Source organism: Tachypleus tridentatus, chromosome 4, assembly GCF_004210375.1.
Source record: "Tachypleus tridentatus isolate NWPU-2018 chromosome 4, ASM421037v1, whole genome shotgun sequence".
NCBI lineage: Eukaryota > Metazoa > Arthropoda > Merostomata > Xiphosura > Limulidae > Tachypleus > Tachypleus tridentatus.
In genome coordinates this window covers 110,694,369-110,710,056 of record NC_134828.1, presented here as the reverse complement: position 1 = coordinate 110,710,056, position 15,688 = coordinate 110,694,369, and the positions used below count along the sequence as shown (strand labels likewise).

Genomic DNA, 15,688 nt, shown 5'->3' with positions numbered 1-15,688 from the left:
ACGTTAATCTGACTCCATGCCATCCTTATTGTGTTATTAAATGGTATGTACTTTATTCTAACTATAACATTGATTAATCTATTTACACAACGAGGGATTAACGTTAATTTGACCCCATGCTACTTTCTTTGTGTCACTTGATGGTATGTACTTTATAATATTACAATCTTTAATCTACTTACTAAACGCTTGATTAACGTTAATCTGGCTCCATGCTCCCCTTTTCGTTTTAACCTACTTACTGAACGAAAGATTAACGTTAATTTGACACAATGCTAGCTTTATCGTGTTACTAGATGTTATGTACTTTATACTAACTTCTACAACCATTAATTTACTTATTGAACTAGGGAATAACGTTAATCTGACAACCTGATACCCTTATCTTGTTACAAGATGGTATGTATTTTACTAATTTCTACAACTATTAACCTACTTACTAAACGAGGGATTAACGTTTATCTGACTCCATCCTACTCTTCTCGTGTTTCTAGATGTTATGTACTTTATACTAACCATTACAGTCATTAATCTACTTACTAAATAACGGATTATCGTTAATCTGTCTCCATGCTTTCCATATCGTGTAACGATATGGTATGCTCTTTATTCTAACTATAACAATCATTAATTTACTTACTGAGAAAGGGAATAACGTTAATCAGACTACCTTATACACTTATCGTGTAATTAGATGGTATGTACTTTATACAAACTATATCAATCATTAACCTACTTCCTGAACGAAAAAATTAACGTTAATCTGAAACAATGCTACCTATATCGTGTTACTAGATGGTATGTACTTTATACTACTAACTATAACAATAATTAATCTACTTACTTAACGAGGGATTAACGTCAATCTGACTCTATGCTACCCTTATTGTTTCACTAGATGGTATGTACTTTATACTAACTATAACAATGATTAATCTACTTACTATTCGAGGGTTTAACGTTAATCTGATCCATGCTACCCATATCGTGTCACAAGAGAATATGTAGTTTATACTAACTATATAAATCTTAATCGACTTACTTTACGTGGGATTAACGTTAATCTGATACCATGCTACCTTTATCGTATTACTAGATGGTATATACTTTATACCAACTTTTACAATAATTAATTTACTTACTAAACAAGAGATTAACGTTGATCTTTCTCCATGATTATACTTATCGTGTTACTTGATAGTATGTACTTTATTCTGATCATTACAGTCATTAATCTACTTACTAAACAAAAGATTAACTTTAATCTGACTCCATGCAACCCTTATTATTTCACTAGATAATATGTACTTTATAGTAACTTCTACAACCATTAATCTACTTACTAAACCAGGCATTAACGTTAATCTGACTCCAAGCTACTTTCATTGTGTCACTAGATGGTATGTACTATATACTATCTATTACAATCTTTAATCTGCTTACTTAACGATGGATTAACGTTAATCTGACTACCTGATACTTTTATTGTTTTACTAGATGGTATGTACTTTATACTAACTATAACAACCATTAATCAACTTACTAAACGAAGGATTAACGTTAATCTGATTCTATGCTACCCTTATTATGTAACTAAATGGTATGTACTTTATACTAGCAATAATAATTTCAAATCTACTTACAAAACGAGACATTAACCTTAATCTGACTTCATGAAGATACTTATCGTGTTACTACATTGTATGTTTTTATGCTAACTATAACAATCATTAATCTACTTACTAAACGAGATATTAACTTTAATGTGACTCCATGATAATACTTATCGTGTTAATTGATGTTATGTACTTTATACTAACCATAACATTCATTAATCTACTTACTAAATGAGGGATTAACGTTAATATGACTCCATGATACTTTTATTGTGTCACAAGATGGTATATTCTTTATACTAACTATAACAATCATTAATCTACTTACTAAACGAGAGATTAACGTTAATATGACTCTATGCTACCCTTATCGTTTTACTAGATGGGTGTACTTTATACTAACTATAACAATCATTAATCTACTCACTAAACGAGGGATTATCGTTAATCTGACCCAGTGCTACCCTTATCGTGTTACTAGATGGTATGTACTGTATACTAACCATAACAATCATTAATCTGCTTACTAAAGAAGGGATTAACGTTAATCTGACTCCATGCTACCCTTATCGTGTTACTAGGTGGTAAGTTGCTTGAACTACAAAGGTAATTAGTTCACTATCTAAATATGGGCTTTGTATTATCCGCCCTGCTGTTTTTATATCCTGCTAGAAAATGTGTCCAAAATTTACGAGCATCACTTTATTATCAGCTCAAAGTAATCATCAGATTCGTGTTAATCTTCTACTAAGTTCTATTTCCTCACTTGATGTAACATAGCGTGAAGTACCCAGAAGAGTCGAACTGTGTAAACAGAACTTGATGATAACCTGACACAGTCAAGATGTTTTGTGTTAAACATATATATAATTTCTTTTTTTGACTTTAAAGTTTATTAAAGTTATTTGTATCCTGATAAAAGAAAGCACTTATGTTGAATTAGTTTTATGTGTATCATGTAAATGTTGTGATTGTTGACAGCATAGTGTACTGGATGTAATTAAGTTTACATTAGAAAGAAGACAAGTTACATGAATTTTGTTTCAATATGTTTATAAGATATACATATACGCTTATAAGTGTGTTTTGTTGAAGAGTGTTTAATGTTTGAACATTATTTATTGTTTGTGTGAGAAGAATATATTTATAAACAGAGATTAATTTGTAAATGGTGAAAGAAAATTTGCCTAAACGAGATTTTTCATTGGTGTGCTTTATCTACGTACAAATTATATATTTTTTTTCTACAAAATGTTTACTTTAAAAACTTCGTGCAAACATTCGTCACAGTGAGTGTCTCAGCTCTCCAATCATAATTTTTAGCTCATATTCTGGAGAAAGAAGGCATCTAGTCAACAACACTCACTTGCAGTCCTTCATTGCAGCTCGGGCTGGCAATGTGGTTAGGGCGCTTTACTTGTAAACTGAGGGTAGCGGGTTCAAATTCCGGTCGCACCAACCATGCGCACCCTTCCAACCGTAAGCGTTATAATGTGACGCTCAATCCCAGTACACGTTGTTAAAAGAGTATCTCAAGAGCTGGCGGTGGATGGTGATGACTAGCTGCCTCTCCTCTAGACTTACACTGCTAAATTAGGGATGTCCAACGGAAACAGTTCTCGAGTAGCTTAGCGAGAAATTCAAAAACAAACAAACATTCCTTTGTTTAATTTCCTTTATTAAACAGTAGGATGTGACTACCATTTTTTACAATGCACTAATGGCGTTATATAGTGTGGGCTACCACTTTGCAGTCGCGAACCATGAATCTTCGAATTTACTTCCCTATTAGCTATTGTTTAGTTTAACATATTTATAAATTTCCCATTGAAATCTTCATTAGATACTCCTATACTGCTATGTATTAAGGAAGTGGAAATGTTTCTTCCTGAAACTTTAAACATATTAACAGCGAACATGTCGAAGTTGATGTACCTGGAATTTTGTACACTATTATTTTGTGAGTAACGTCTGATTAAGATTTAGTAATCTTACTAAATACGATGACGTTTTAAGTTATACTCGTGCTGTTATTCATCTGTGAAAATCTAGCTTTCACATCTAACTGCAATTATTCATTTATATTTGCAAACTAAGAACGCTAGAAACCGGGTATGGATACCCGTGGTGGGCAGAGCCTAGATAGACATCTGAGTATATTTATGATGAACTTTAAAAAACGAACAAACAACCCATCTATATTTCTGCATGGTTAGTGAAGTATTTTTCTAAGCCTGTACCACATGATCAGTGATGTCGAGAAACCCACTTGTTGAGAAATTTATATGCAAAAACGGCTCGTTTGGGTTGAGAAAATATTTTACATAGAAGAGCGAACAACGTTTCGACCTTCTTCGGTCATCGTCAGGTTCACAAAGTTTTCGGCCTGGCATGGCCGAGCGCGTAAGGCGTGCGACTCGTAATCCAAGGGTCGCGGGTTCGCGCCCGCGTCGCGCTAAACATGCTCGCCCTCCCAGCCGTGGGGGTGTATAATGTGACGGTCAATCCCACTATTCGTTGGTAAAAGAGTAGCCCAAGAGTTGGCGGTGGGTGGTGATAACTATCTTCCTTCCCTCTAGTCTTACACTGCTAAATTAGGGACGGCTAGCACAGATAGCCCTCGAGTAGCTTTGTGCGAAATTCCAAAAACAAAACAAACATTAAATGACACAATTCCTGACTCTTTATTATACTTAAGTGATTTGTTAGTTAGTACCCCCTGCTAGTACAGCAGTATGTCTCCGGATTTACAACGCTAAAATCAGGAGTTCGATTCCCCTCGGTGGGCTTAGCACATAGCCCTAGGTGGCTTTGCTATAAGAAAAAACACAAACACATGTTAGTTGGTAACATGGATAAATATGCTTGGAAACAGAAAAATAAAACATTTCGTTATGATACCAGCTTGTATTTTTAGGTTTAATAGACGCAGAACTGAAACCAATCTATCAGGTAGAAACCTGTAAGAATGACGTACATAAATCTCGTAGTCACATATGAGATAATTGACCAAGTTCATATTATGTTTCTAATAACAGAACGATGTTTTTATGACATTTATTCGTTCAGTGAGTGACGTCATGATTATAATCTTTCTGTTCTTCAACGACTCAGGATCTCACAATGAACCCTCCCATATGACAAGATTTATCCTGCAGAGAATTATCTCAGTTGAGTTGCATTAACCAACAGAGTGGTCAGTTTACTGTACTAGTTTAAGTATTATGATTGTTGAGATTACAGTTACATTGGTTACAGTATGGAATGGATAATGCTTCAATAGACAAAGGATTCACCCTGACTTGTAATAGCCAAAGTTTGATTGACAATAACAACATATTTTACTAATGAGTTTAACAGTAGACTCCTCGGGCCAGTTTTAAGAACATCCTCTAAGATCCATAAGAAATTACTTAGAATTATACTATAATTTTCTTTCTTTTTTTGAATATCGCGCACATCTAATCAAGGTCTATCTGCGCTAGCCATCGCTAATTAAGCAGTTTAAGACTAAAGGAAAGGCAGCTAGTCATCACCACCCACCGCAAACTGTTGGGCTACTCTTTTACCAGAGAATAGTGTGATTGACAGACATATTATAACGGCTTAAAGGGCAAGCATGTTTGGTGCGAGGGGATTCAAACTCGCGACCCTCAGATTACGAGTCGAGTGCCTCAATCACCTGGCCATGTGATTAAGGCACAGACTATAGTACTAAAACTTGGTATTTTGTGTGAAATTAATTAATTAAATCCAGATGTTATGTTAAATAGTATATGTATAAAATAATCTAGTTTTATTAACAACACTTTAGTTAAATTCATTAATTGGTTTCTATATTAAGAACATGCAATAACCGAAAACAGTGTAAATGATATATACTTTTTCCAAGTGGCGAAACTTTCCAGTCTTGTCTAGAAACGGTCACCTTTCAAATGTTAGTTTTCCATTACAAATATATTTTCCTTTAAAAACAACTTAATTATAATAGTGTACTATACGTTGAGATAAACGAAGTAATCATTATACGTATATTTAGTCAACGGCCATGTTTAGTATTATCGTAAAGCACCTACTTGCCTACCTTAAAGTTACGGAAAGAAATTAAGTTCGATTGATTAGGAAACTAACGTTAATTCCTTTTGAAATTGGTTTTGTCTGAGGAAAGACGTCTTTGCTGAGATGTTTTCTTGAAACTGACTATCGACTCTTAAGACAAACAGTGATCGTTCATTTATAAGCGAAAGTATCCATAAAACCTATCTCTTACTTCCAATACTCACTACATGTTCTACGAATGAGCTGAGAAACAACCATGACATTACGCTGTCTTCACTACCCAGAATTCCTATGTAGTACATACGGAAAAAGCTATTAAGACTAGCTGCCGCCGATCATAATTGTCAAGTACCATGAACTATCCACGCTAACGGATTGATTGTACAAGACTGTTTTCATGAACTCCACAAAGAGTGGTATGTGGTATCAAAGAGATGGGTTTGGTTTGAATTTCGCGCAAAGCTACACGAGGGCTATCTGCGCTAGCTGTCCCTCATTTAGCAATGTAAGACCAGAGCGAAGGCAGCTAGTCATCACCACTCACCACCCACTCTTGGGCTGCTCTTTTACCAACGAATAGTGAGATTGACAGTCCCATTATAACGCCCCCACGGCTGAATGGGCGAGCATGTCTGGTGCGACGGGGGCTCGAACCAGCGACCCTCATAATACGGGTCGATCGCCTTAACCACCTGACCATGCCGGGCCGTGTGTTTCTTACGGCAGTATTACTTCATTATCCTAATTATATTCAGTGTATTGTTTCATATTATTTTGGCTTGTGTATTTACAGTGAAGGTTCTGGTGTTTGTAGTTCCTTTTAATAATATACCTTATATTAATCGGCTTTATCAAATTTTAATGTCTTATAGCATTTTATTTTACCACGAAAGTATCTTTGTTATATGTAAGTCACGTTTATTACGAGGTTTTCATGAACTAGCTGTCACATGTATTTATTTGCATATTATTTTGCACTACTGGTTTTATTTTTTAAGCTTCATTAAAATGTTATGGGTCTTACTAAGTAGTTGTATATTATATGGCCACCAAAGAGGTCGAGCGATACGTCTGCGAACTTACATCGCTAAAAAACGAGTTTCGTTTCCCGTAATGAGCAAAACACAGATATCCAGTTATGTAAGTTTGTGCTTAACTACTAAGAAGCTATTGTATTTTCTATGTATTCTACGATATATTTTGAAATTTGTTTTTGTTTTATTTCAATATCGTACTTTTCATTTGGTTTTAATATTATTAAGAGTGTATTTGTGTCATTTGTGACAGAGGTTTTCTTATCGGTGTTTTGAAATTGGACAATTATTTGAATATGTCATGAATAAGATAGAAGTATTTTACGTTGCTTAGAAAATGAAATTGTTTTTGGTTTATTACATGTTAATTTAGCCTATTCTGACGTGAAATAATAATATCAATTTGCAATTTGGCCTGAATTATTTTCATATGTACGTGAGTGAATTTTACGTATTGTTACATGGGTAGTGTATCGAAACGGTTTTGTTAGAACAACAATTGTATTATATTTAAAATAGCTGGAACTACGAGTAAAAGGTTTTTTATTGATTTAATGGGATTACGAGAAGATGTTTTTGGATAATATGTTCTTTGTTAAAGGTTTGATTTATTTGTAGTTTTCAGGAAATTTGTAAGGGTTTTTGTAGTATGCTCCGGTTGATATTACTGTATTAGATATAATATTACTGTAACTATGTTCTGTGCTGAAGTTTTATGTATTAATAGTTTTGATAGGTTCTGTTAAAGTTTTATTAATATTATTTTTACTATTCTGAGGCTGACATTATTATTTTAGATGTAATATTATTATAACTATGAGGGGTTTTCGGTATTGGAGGTTTTTAGATGTTTTGGTTTGCTATTGTCTGGGTGTTTTCTGTATTGGAGGTTTTTAGATGTTTGGGTTTGCTATTGTCTGCGTGTTTTTTCACTGGCCTTTCAAACCGTGGTTCAGTTAGTTAAGATAAAGTGACGTTAGAATTAATAATTCATCACCTTCCAATCTTACACTTTTATTTATTAATGTTAGAGGTGTGTCGCTTCTCTCTTTCTTTATTATAGACTCGAGATCGATTTTTTTCTCTTTTTTGTTTTGTCCTGGTTTTCATGCAGTTCAGACTCTAGTTTCGTCTGCCTTTTCTCCAGTGTAATTCTATACTATATCTGGCCACAGTTTTATTTCAGTCTCAATAGAGATTGTGTATGTGACTTTTGTTTGTTTTCAGCGCGGATTTCCACATTAAATTCAATTTTCGTTAACTCACCGCTGTGTAAATCTTAAGAGTTTCCCTTAATATCTCAGTTTCAGTTAAATGTAATACATTTTCCCTTTAAATACAACAGAACTTTACGAAATAATACGTTTTTAGGCTTACCTGCAACAGTTACAAGTGAGTCAGTACTGATGCTCGTTACGTAATAATACCTATGTTCTTAGGCTTATCTACGGTGGTTACAGATAAGTGTTAAAAATATATTTACTGTTGGGAGTGAGTCGTTACATAGTAATAACTATGTTTCTAGGCTTACCTACAATAGTCACATGTCCACTCTGGCTAATCATGGGATTTGTATTAATCTGACACATATACTGGCCCTGGTCTTCTTTCTGGACATTATCTATGTGAAGAACCCAGGTGCTATGGCCATTATGGGTTATTCGGAAGCGTGGATTCCTTGTAATCACAGCATCATGTAGAGATAATAGCATGTGCCTGTTTATGTGAATCCACGACACCTAGTAGACAATAAATCTTACTTTAGCGATTTATTAGTAATCACAGTACAAAAACCTCACATATTTTAAATTTCAAATGTGATATTACTATTATATTTAATTCGCTTTTAAAATATAATGTTAACACTTTCATATTGATAAATAAAATTATTTTAAAAAATAATTTTCATTAATATAAATTGCGAGCACTTTTTTTAAAGTTAGAGGGAGTGAATGTGTCGACATTGGACCATATTAGGCCTAGTTTCATAAGTAATCCTTGATGTTAGTAGCAAAAAGAAAAAAATATTATTAATGAAACTAAGATGTTAGGCTTAGTTGAATCTGATAAGTTTCTGATAACAAGGCAACCACATTGTGTCATGTAGTTAATTAATCCAGAAGGTGAAACATAAGACAGGTATAATTCTTCAGACAGACTGTTAATATATATTTTACGTGTGATTTCTAGTTAACGATTAGAGTTAGCTTAAATCCACACTCGTTCTTACAGTTAGTTATATTAAATCTTGTTCGTTGTAATGTTTTTAGAGTTAGTTATATTAAATCTTATTGGTTATATTGTTGTTTTTTACAGTTTGTTACATTAAATCTTATTGGTTATATTGTTGCTTTTACAGTTTGTTACATTAAATATTATTGGTTATAATCTTTTTTTTTGTCAATCATTTTTCGATTAATATGTGAAATTACAGTTAGTGTTATAAGTTCGGTGAACAACGTGAAACAGCAGTTGGATTACACTCGACATTGTCCTCAACAGAGAACTTTTTCAACTAATTGTTTCACGAAGTTTAATTAAAAAAGATTCTTCAGGTGGGAAACTGCTATTCTACCCACATTGTTACACAGGTGTGTCTAAATTAATATATAAATTATTTTTCAAAATACTTTCATTCCGCATTTGAATAATTCGTTTACTTTTGACCAGGCATTAATAATACCAGTGAATAAGACTGACACAGTGGTTATCATGCTGATCTGTAGGTTGAAGGTTCGTGTCCCGGCACCAGCACAAGATAAACGGATTTAGCTTGCGTCTTGCACTTTGGAACAACTAGAGCTTCATAAAAATGACTGTGAAGTCCCATCATTGGATTTCACAAAAGTTACTCACGATTTATGTAATGTATAATTTATAACTGTTTTGTTAAATTGTTCATTATCTGAGTTAGCTGGCACAGCTTACCAAAGTGTTGTTATCATGCAAAACCATTACTGCACATGCGCGATATCGTTCAGTAAGTGTTCTTATATTAAAACTGATTATCATATCTACCTAAGATATCTACATTAGCAAACGCTAGCAATTCCAATTATAATGATTTTAAAAAATGTTTTTTTATTATAAAACGTTAATTTGTTCAATTATAATAATTTACTAAAGTGTGTTTATGGAAAATTCTATAACAAATATTTTACAGCAGTAAACGTCGTCGTAACTAAATATCACTATCCCCAGGAAAGATATCCACAATACTAAGAACTTAACGTGTCTCTTGGTGGTTTTTTGTAGTAACACCCTAAAATCATAATTCAACGAATTGTTTGAACACGAAACATGATTGCAACCAGTTTGTGCGATTTACTGAAGTATATATATATGTATGACAGAAGACATTACAATATTTGCTTAATATTATTTCTTAACATGTTTTTATGATGAAAAATCACCATATTTAATTTATGAGAATTATTAGGACTTTATTTCAATATCGTTATCTTTAATAAAGATTAACGTTATCCAAGACGTTTGTTGCCCGACCTAAACAAGAACCGGAATATATAATATTTTCTGATAAATATTTAGTTTGAACCTTACTATGCATAAAAACCTTAGCAATATAACTTAATGAACTCGTTTTTTGTGTGTTGTGGAGCTTTAAAAAAAGAAGTGAGTTAAACGCCCCGGGGAAGATCGTATATCGTGTTAAAAGCAACACTCAAAAAAATCAACCAGAATATGGTTGCTCTATAAGAAAAGAGTGATCTGGCATATTCAGCAGTGAAACAGTGATGTGATGAATTTTGACGTGATGGACAATCATATGAAGATAAGCCCAGATCAGGTCGGTCATCGATATTGACCACGCAATAAGCTCTAGATAACGTATAAAATTTTCTTATATATGACAGAAGAAGTTATTGTAACGGATTTACTATTATATATTAATTTAACATCGACGTTTCTGTAAGTTAAATTTATATTTAGAAATGCATGTAACATATCGTGTTAAATGTTTATGGCGAATATCCCGCCTATTCTCTAAATCTGTAGAAGGTTTTCGACTGTAAGAATCAACAATATATGATTTACTGAAGCACTAGCGTATTATTGCCAAATGAAATTTCTAGAACTTCGCCTTAACGTTTATAAACCGACGAGCCGACAGACAGTTATATTTTGTTGGTTCGCTACAGTTAGTATGCTATAAAGCTCGAAAGCCATTACTGTGATGAACGCTTATTAATTGAAACTTTAGATATTTGACCAGAAACGTTTACAGAATTTGAATATTATAAACTGTTTAACGTCAGTGAATTCGCAGTGGATATCAATATTTTTACAGAAACATTACATAACTTCATCGGTGGAAAATCAGTTTGTAAAGGGCATGAGACTAGCGAAGAATAGAGAGCTGGTTAACTAACTAACTGTTAAGTAAACTGCAGTCATATCAACTCGAAACTAATTCGCTCATCCTAAACCGTCGATAAAATACTCAGTTCCAGACCAGATAGAAGACTCTACATTGTTTTTAAATTTGTAAAACCTGTGTATATAAATCATTATTTGTAATAACTGGTATTATAAATTGTATTATTGTTTCTACATTAAAATGTATTTGTGTTGAGAAAGAAAACTGTATGTATCAATTTTGTTGACAAATATCACAAAGTTGATATATATATATCCATACTTCATAAACTCCTAAATCCAAATTATAAGAAACTCAGTTTCAGGCTTTTCTAAGTTGTAATACGTAACATAATAAATAGGAGACTCGTACGGAATAAACTGTAATACATAACATTACGAGTTTAGCATTTTTAGTGACTTTTTGGGTATGGGTAAGGTTAGTACCAGATGAGTCTAAAAATGTCACCTGAGTAGAAAATGATAATAATTATTGAAGACAAATTATTACTCTATAGGTTTCAATATGCTTGTAGCTATGGGTTTACCATTTTGACGTTGGGTCAAAAATAAAAAAAACACCCAAATTTAATCACCCTGAAGAAGTTAGAGTTACAATCCTCTACTGGAATGACATCCATTTTGAGGATGGCAAGGGTGTTTTACTGGTTGATTGATTTGGTTAAAACTTTTACAGAAGAGTAGGAAACATCCTTAGTCAACAATCTGAGTCAAGAACTCAAAGTATAGAGAAGAGAACTGCTTAAAACGGAGTATGGTCTTCCATCATAACAATACATGTGTTCTTCCATCAGTATAATAAGTGTGTTTTTCCATCAGAATAATAAGTTTGGTCTTCCATCAGGACAATAAGTGTTGTCTTCCATCAGAACAATGCTCCAGTTTACAAAATTTGTGTTACTTTGATCACTGTCAATGATACTGGCTTCGAATTATTCAGACACCATTCTTAATCATTGGGTTTAGTTCCAGGTGACTTTTCTCTTCTCTAATTTAAATCATTCTGACAGGTCAAAGATTTCAGAGTGATTATGGTCTAGTACATATCGTCCAATGTCGTGGATTGAACACCAAGAAGAAAAGTTCTCTTAGAAGGGCATAGACCCTTTAGGAAATTGATGGTGCAAATGTGTAGACAAAGGAAAAGTTTATGTTGAAAAATAAATGATTGTGTTTGTTTGATTTTTGTTTATAGTTAAGACAACAAACTTTTCGACAAGCCTCGTAATTTATGGAATTTCATAGATATGGTTAACAAATTGAGGTTATTTTAATGCCAGAAATTGCATGATTATGAAACTTCTTTAACAGTAATATTGGTTTGCATTCATTAATTAACGTTTCTTAAGAAACATCATTTAGAAACAAAAATGTATATATTTTTGAGAATTATCATAACCTTTTCTTGGGATTATTTACTCAAATTAACAACGTATATTTTACCAGACAAAACTGGTTCATAAATATTGTAGTATTTGACAGTTTTGTAATTCACTCATGTAAAAATTATTCTGAAATATCACTCGTACTTTTTGAAGTCCTGCGTTTACTCTTATAAAATGCTGAATTACACCTTGTAAATAATTGAAGTTACTACTTTTATACCATATATTTATTTTTCAGAATATTATGATGTAAAGTTTTGGCATTATTCCTCTTGGTAGTTTTCAAATTACTTTTATAAAATTCCTCAGATTAGAAAGTTATTATAAAGTGGATTATAAACATTGCATTTTCTATCTCTACCTTATTTCTATTATAAAAGAGAAGTTACACTAAGTTAAATACATTGTTCGTAATTAAATTAATGATGCTTTTAGATACTGTAATTACATGATTTAATTTCACAAACCTTATATGGTTCGAGGTTCTCCACTACACAAGCTAACGTCAACGAACGACCTTCTGCTATGGTCACATTAGGAATAGGTTCTGCGAAGCGAGGTTCTCCTCTCCTTCCTGTGTCAGCTAAGAAACACATTTACAAAATTATGTAAAATCTGACCTTTAAATAATTACCTTATACATGCAGAACCTATCATTCCGCATGATGAAGACAGCCCTCCTAGAAAATAGTTCAACACGCTGTTGAACTTTGCTGTTTTCTACTAATACTACTTCCTAATCTTTAATTGTTAGTACACAAGTAATACTTTGATACACTTCGCTTTAATTGTAAGGAAAAAATAATTATAATAAAATTCACTTTATTTATAAATAACTCAGATATACTATTTTGTATGTGTAAGGGACAAAGATGATAGCTTACGCAACATTCTGTGACATTTCAAGCTTACATTTGGTCTATCATCGTGTATTTTGTAATGTGCTTACGTTGTATTTATCTGTCCATATAAACAAAGCACAAAAGTCTACTTGTCTGTCTGTTTGTTTCTTATCTAACTAAACCTATGTCGTTGGGAAAATCTTAACCAAATCTTGTGGGATAATAGTTTGGAACAAGGGGAATGTTAATTATATTCATAACCCTTCTACTCCGTCATTATTGTTATTATTCAGCATTCATTACCTTTGATGTAAGTTAGACTTCACTACACTCATAGATGGCGACACAATCGTACACAAAAAACAACAATCAAACGACTAATTATTTTCTGTAACACGGTTAATGACCGTCAATTATTTAATCACGTGAAGATAAAGTACACATATGTACCTTTACTTCCACATTCCAAAGTGTTTCTCCACTGCCTCAAAGAGGTCGCAGTTTGCTTTCCGCTTTGACAAACTACATCTCTACCCAAATGATTCAAGATGCCCAAACGACATTTGAATTCATTGTATTCACGAAAGTAAAAAATAATGATGATTTGAGAAAGGAAATCGCACGAAACGGAAAAAGAAACTGCTACAAGACAACTGAAGATAGGGAACTGACAGCGAGAAGAAGAGGACAAGAGACAACTGATGAAACTGTTACCACAAGAAGAAGAGTGAGAAACTCAGTTGCATAAACTGATGATACAGGAGGACAAGAAGACAATATCAAGATCAAATGAAGATTGCTACTGTTAAATGTAGATGTAGAATGTATTTTAAAACAGCTTATGATTATTATATAAATAATGATTATGAATCAGAGTCTGTATATGATGTTGTAAGAAGATATATAGAATGTGATTCTTATAAGACACAAATATATCCGAATAGAAAGCAAGGACTGTTTTGTAATTAAGACAAAATTGAATTATAACATTTGAGAGAACTACCATCACCTTTGAATGTAGTCTTCAAGGAAATTCCGATAAATCGAAAACATTGTAACCAATATTTATATAATAAAACACAAAAGTTTGTATGTCTGTTTGTCTGTTCATTATCTAACTACTTCTAGGTTCCTAGGTCAATATCAATCAAACTATGTGTGATAATATTTTGTTTCAAGAGACATATTTAGTGGGTTCATAGTCCCGCCAATCCCATTATTGATATTATTGAGCATTTATTATCTTTGGTGCTAGTTGAAGTGAACTACATTCATAGATGGCGCCACAGTTGTACACAAAAAATATTAAATTTAATATAACGTAACAAACAAACAAATCTTTTGTCACACAACATACACAAACTGTAGGGGAGGGCACATTAATATCGTACATATTCCAAATAGTGTTCTAGCATTCTCCATGGAGGAATTCGATGAAGAAAAAATAGTCGCCACCTATGAAACAGTACATAAACTCAGCTAAAGTTTCTACTTCAACAGCCAACATAAGGCTGATATGCAGAATGTTTTCTTCACTTATACGTATTCCTACTTTAACCCGTATTCTTACAATTTCGGCTTATAAGTCAGTTCAGTGGCCAATGACCCCCAATTAATTAATTACGTGAAAGACTGTGGAAAGACATTAAAAGCTTGGCGTCGAAAGCGGGCAACAGAAAGAACACCTACAGCTGTTACTTTTTTCTTACCTCTTCCCTCAAAATCACTGGGACCATTGTACGGCTTATATCATGTTTTAAGCATATTTGGTGAGGAAGTGATAAATACGATAATAATATGTTATAAATAAATTTTGTCAAACGTAGTATGTTTAGGTTAGTTATCATAACATCCACTACATCTGTTTAGTTCAATCATAACCTGGACAAACGACAGCCACTTTAACTTGTACTTTTCTATATGAACGTGCTCTTGCATCTTTGTGATGTGTGTTCTACTATTCTAGCTCCCCGCTAGTACAGCGGTATGTCTCCCGGATTTACAACGCTAAAATCAGAGGTCCGATTCCCCTCGGTGGGCTGAGCAGATAGCCCTTTGTGGCTTTGCTATACGAAAAACACACACACACACTTTACTGTTCTATTTGAAGTTTCTTAATACCAAGTACTGTCTTTTTTAATTGTAGTGTTTAGTTAGACCTATAATACGTATAATAATAATAATATGAATATATCAATATTCACTTTGCCAGTCAACTTAGGATTTCAAATAAAAATGTTAAAAAAGAACACCTTGCGTCTACTTCTTATTTTTCATAAGACACGAGCCATGAGGACTTTCTATTAATTCATACCCGCATCGCAGATCTGATTTATTTGAATACTATAACAAAG

At 33.0% G+C, this 15,688-nt stretch overlaps 1 protein-coding gene across 1 annotated transcript in view; it reads right to left on the bottom strand.

Moving 5' to 3' along the window:
* The window catches only part of LOC143248192 (lachesin-like), a 44,727-nt gene extending 29,657 nt beyond the window's left edge, over positions 1–15,070 (bottom strand). Inside the window, exons 1-4 of the mRNA XM_076496625.1 lie at positions 15,044–15,070; positions 14,726–14,789; positions 12,960–13,075; positions 8,241–8,448 (exon numbers count right to left, since the gene is read on the bottom strand). Of these exons, the coding sequence (XP_076352740.1) occupies positions 8,241–8,448; positions 12,960–13,075; positions 14,726–14,789; positions 15,044–15,070 (415 nt within the window). The remainder of the gene's footprint in view (positions 1–8,240; positions 8,449–12,959; positions 13,076–14,725; positions 14,790–15,043) is intronic.
* Between the last annotated feature and the right edge of the window lie 618 nt (positions 15,071–15,688).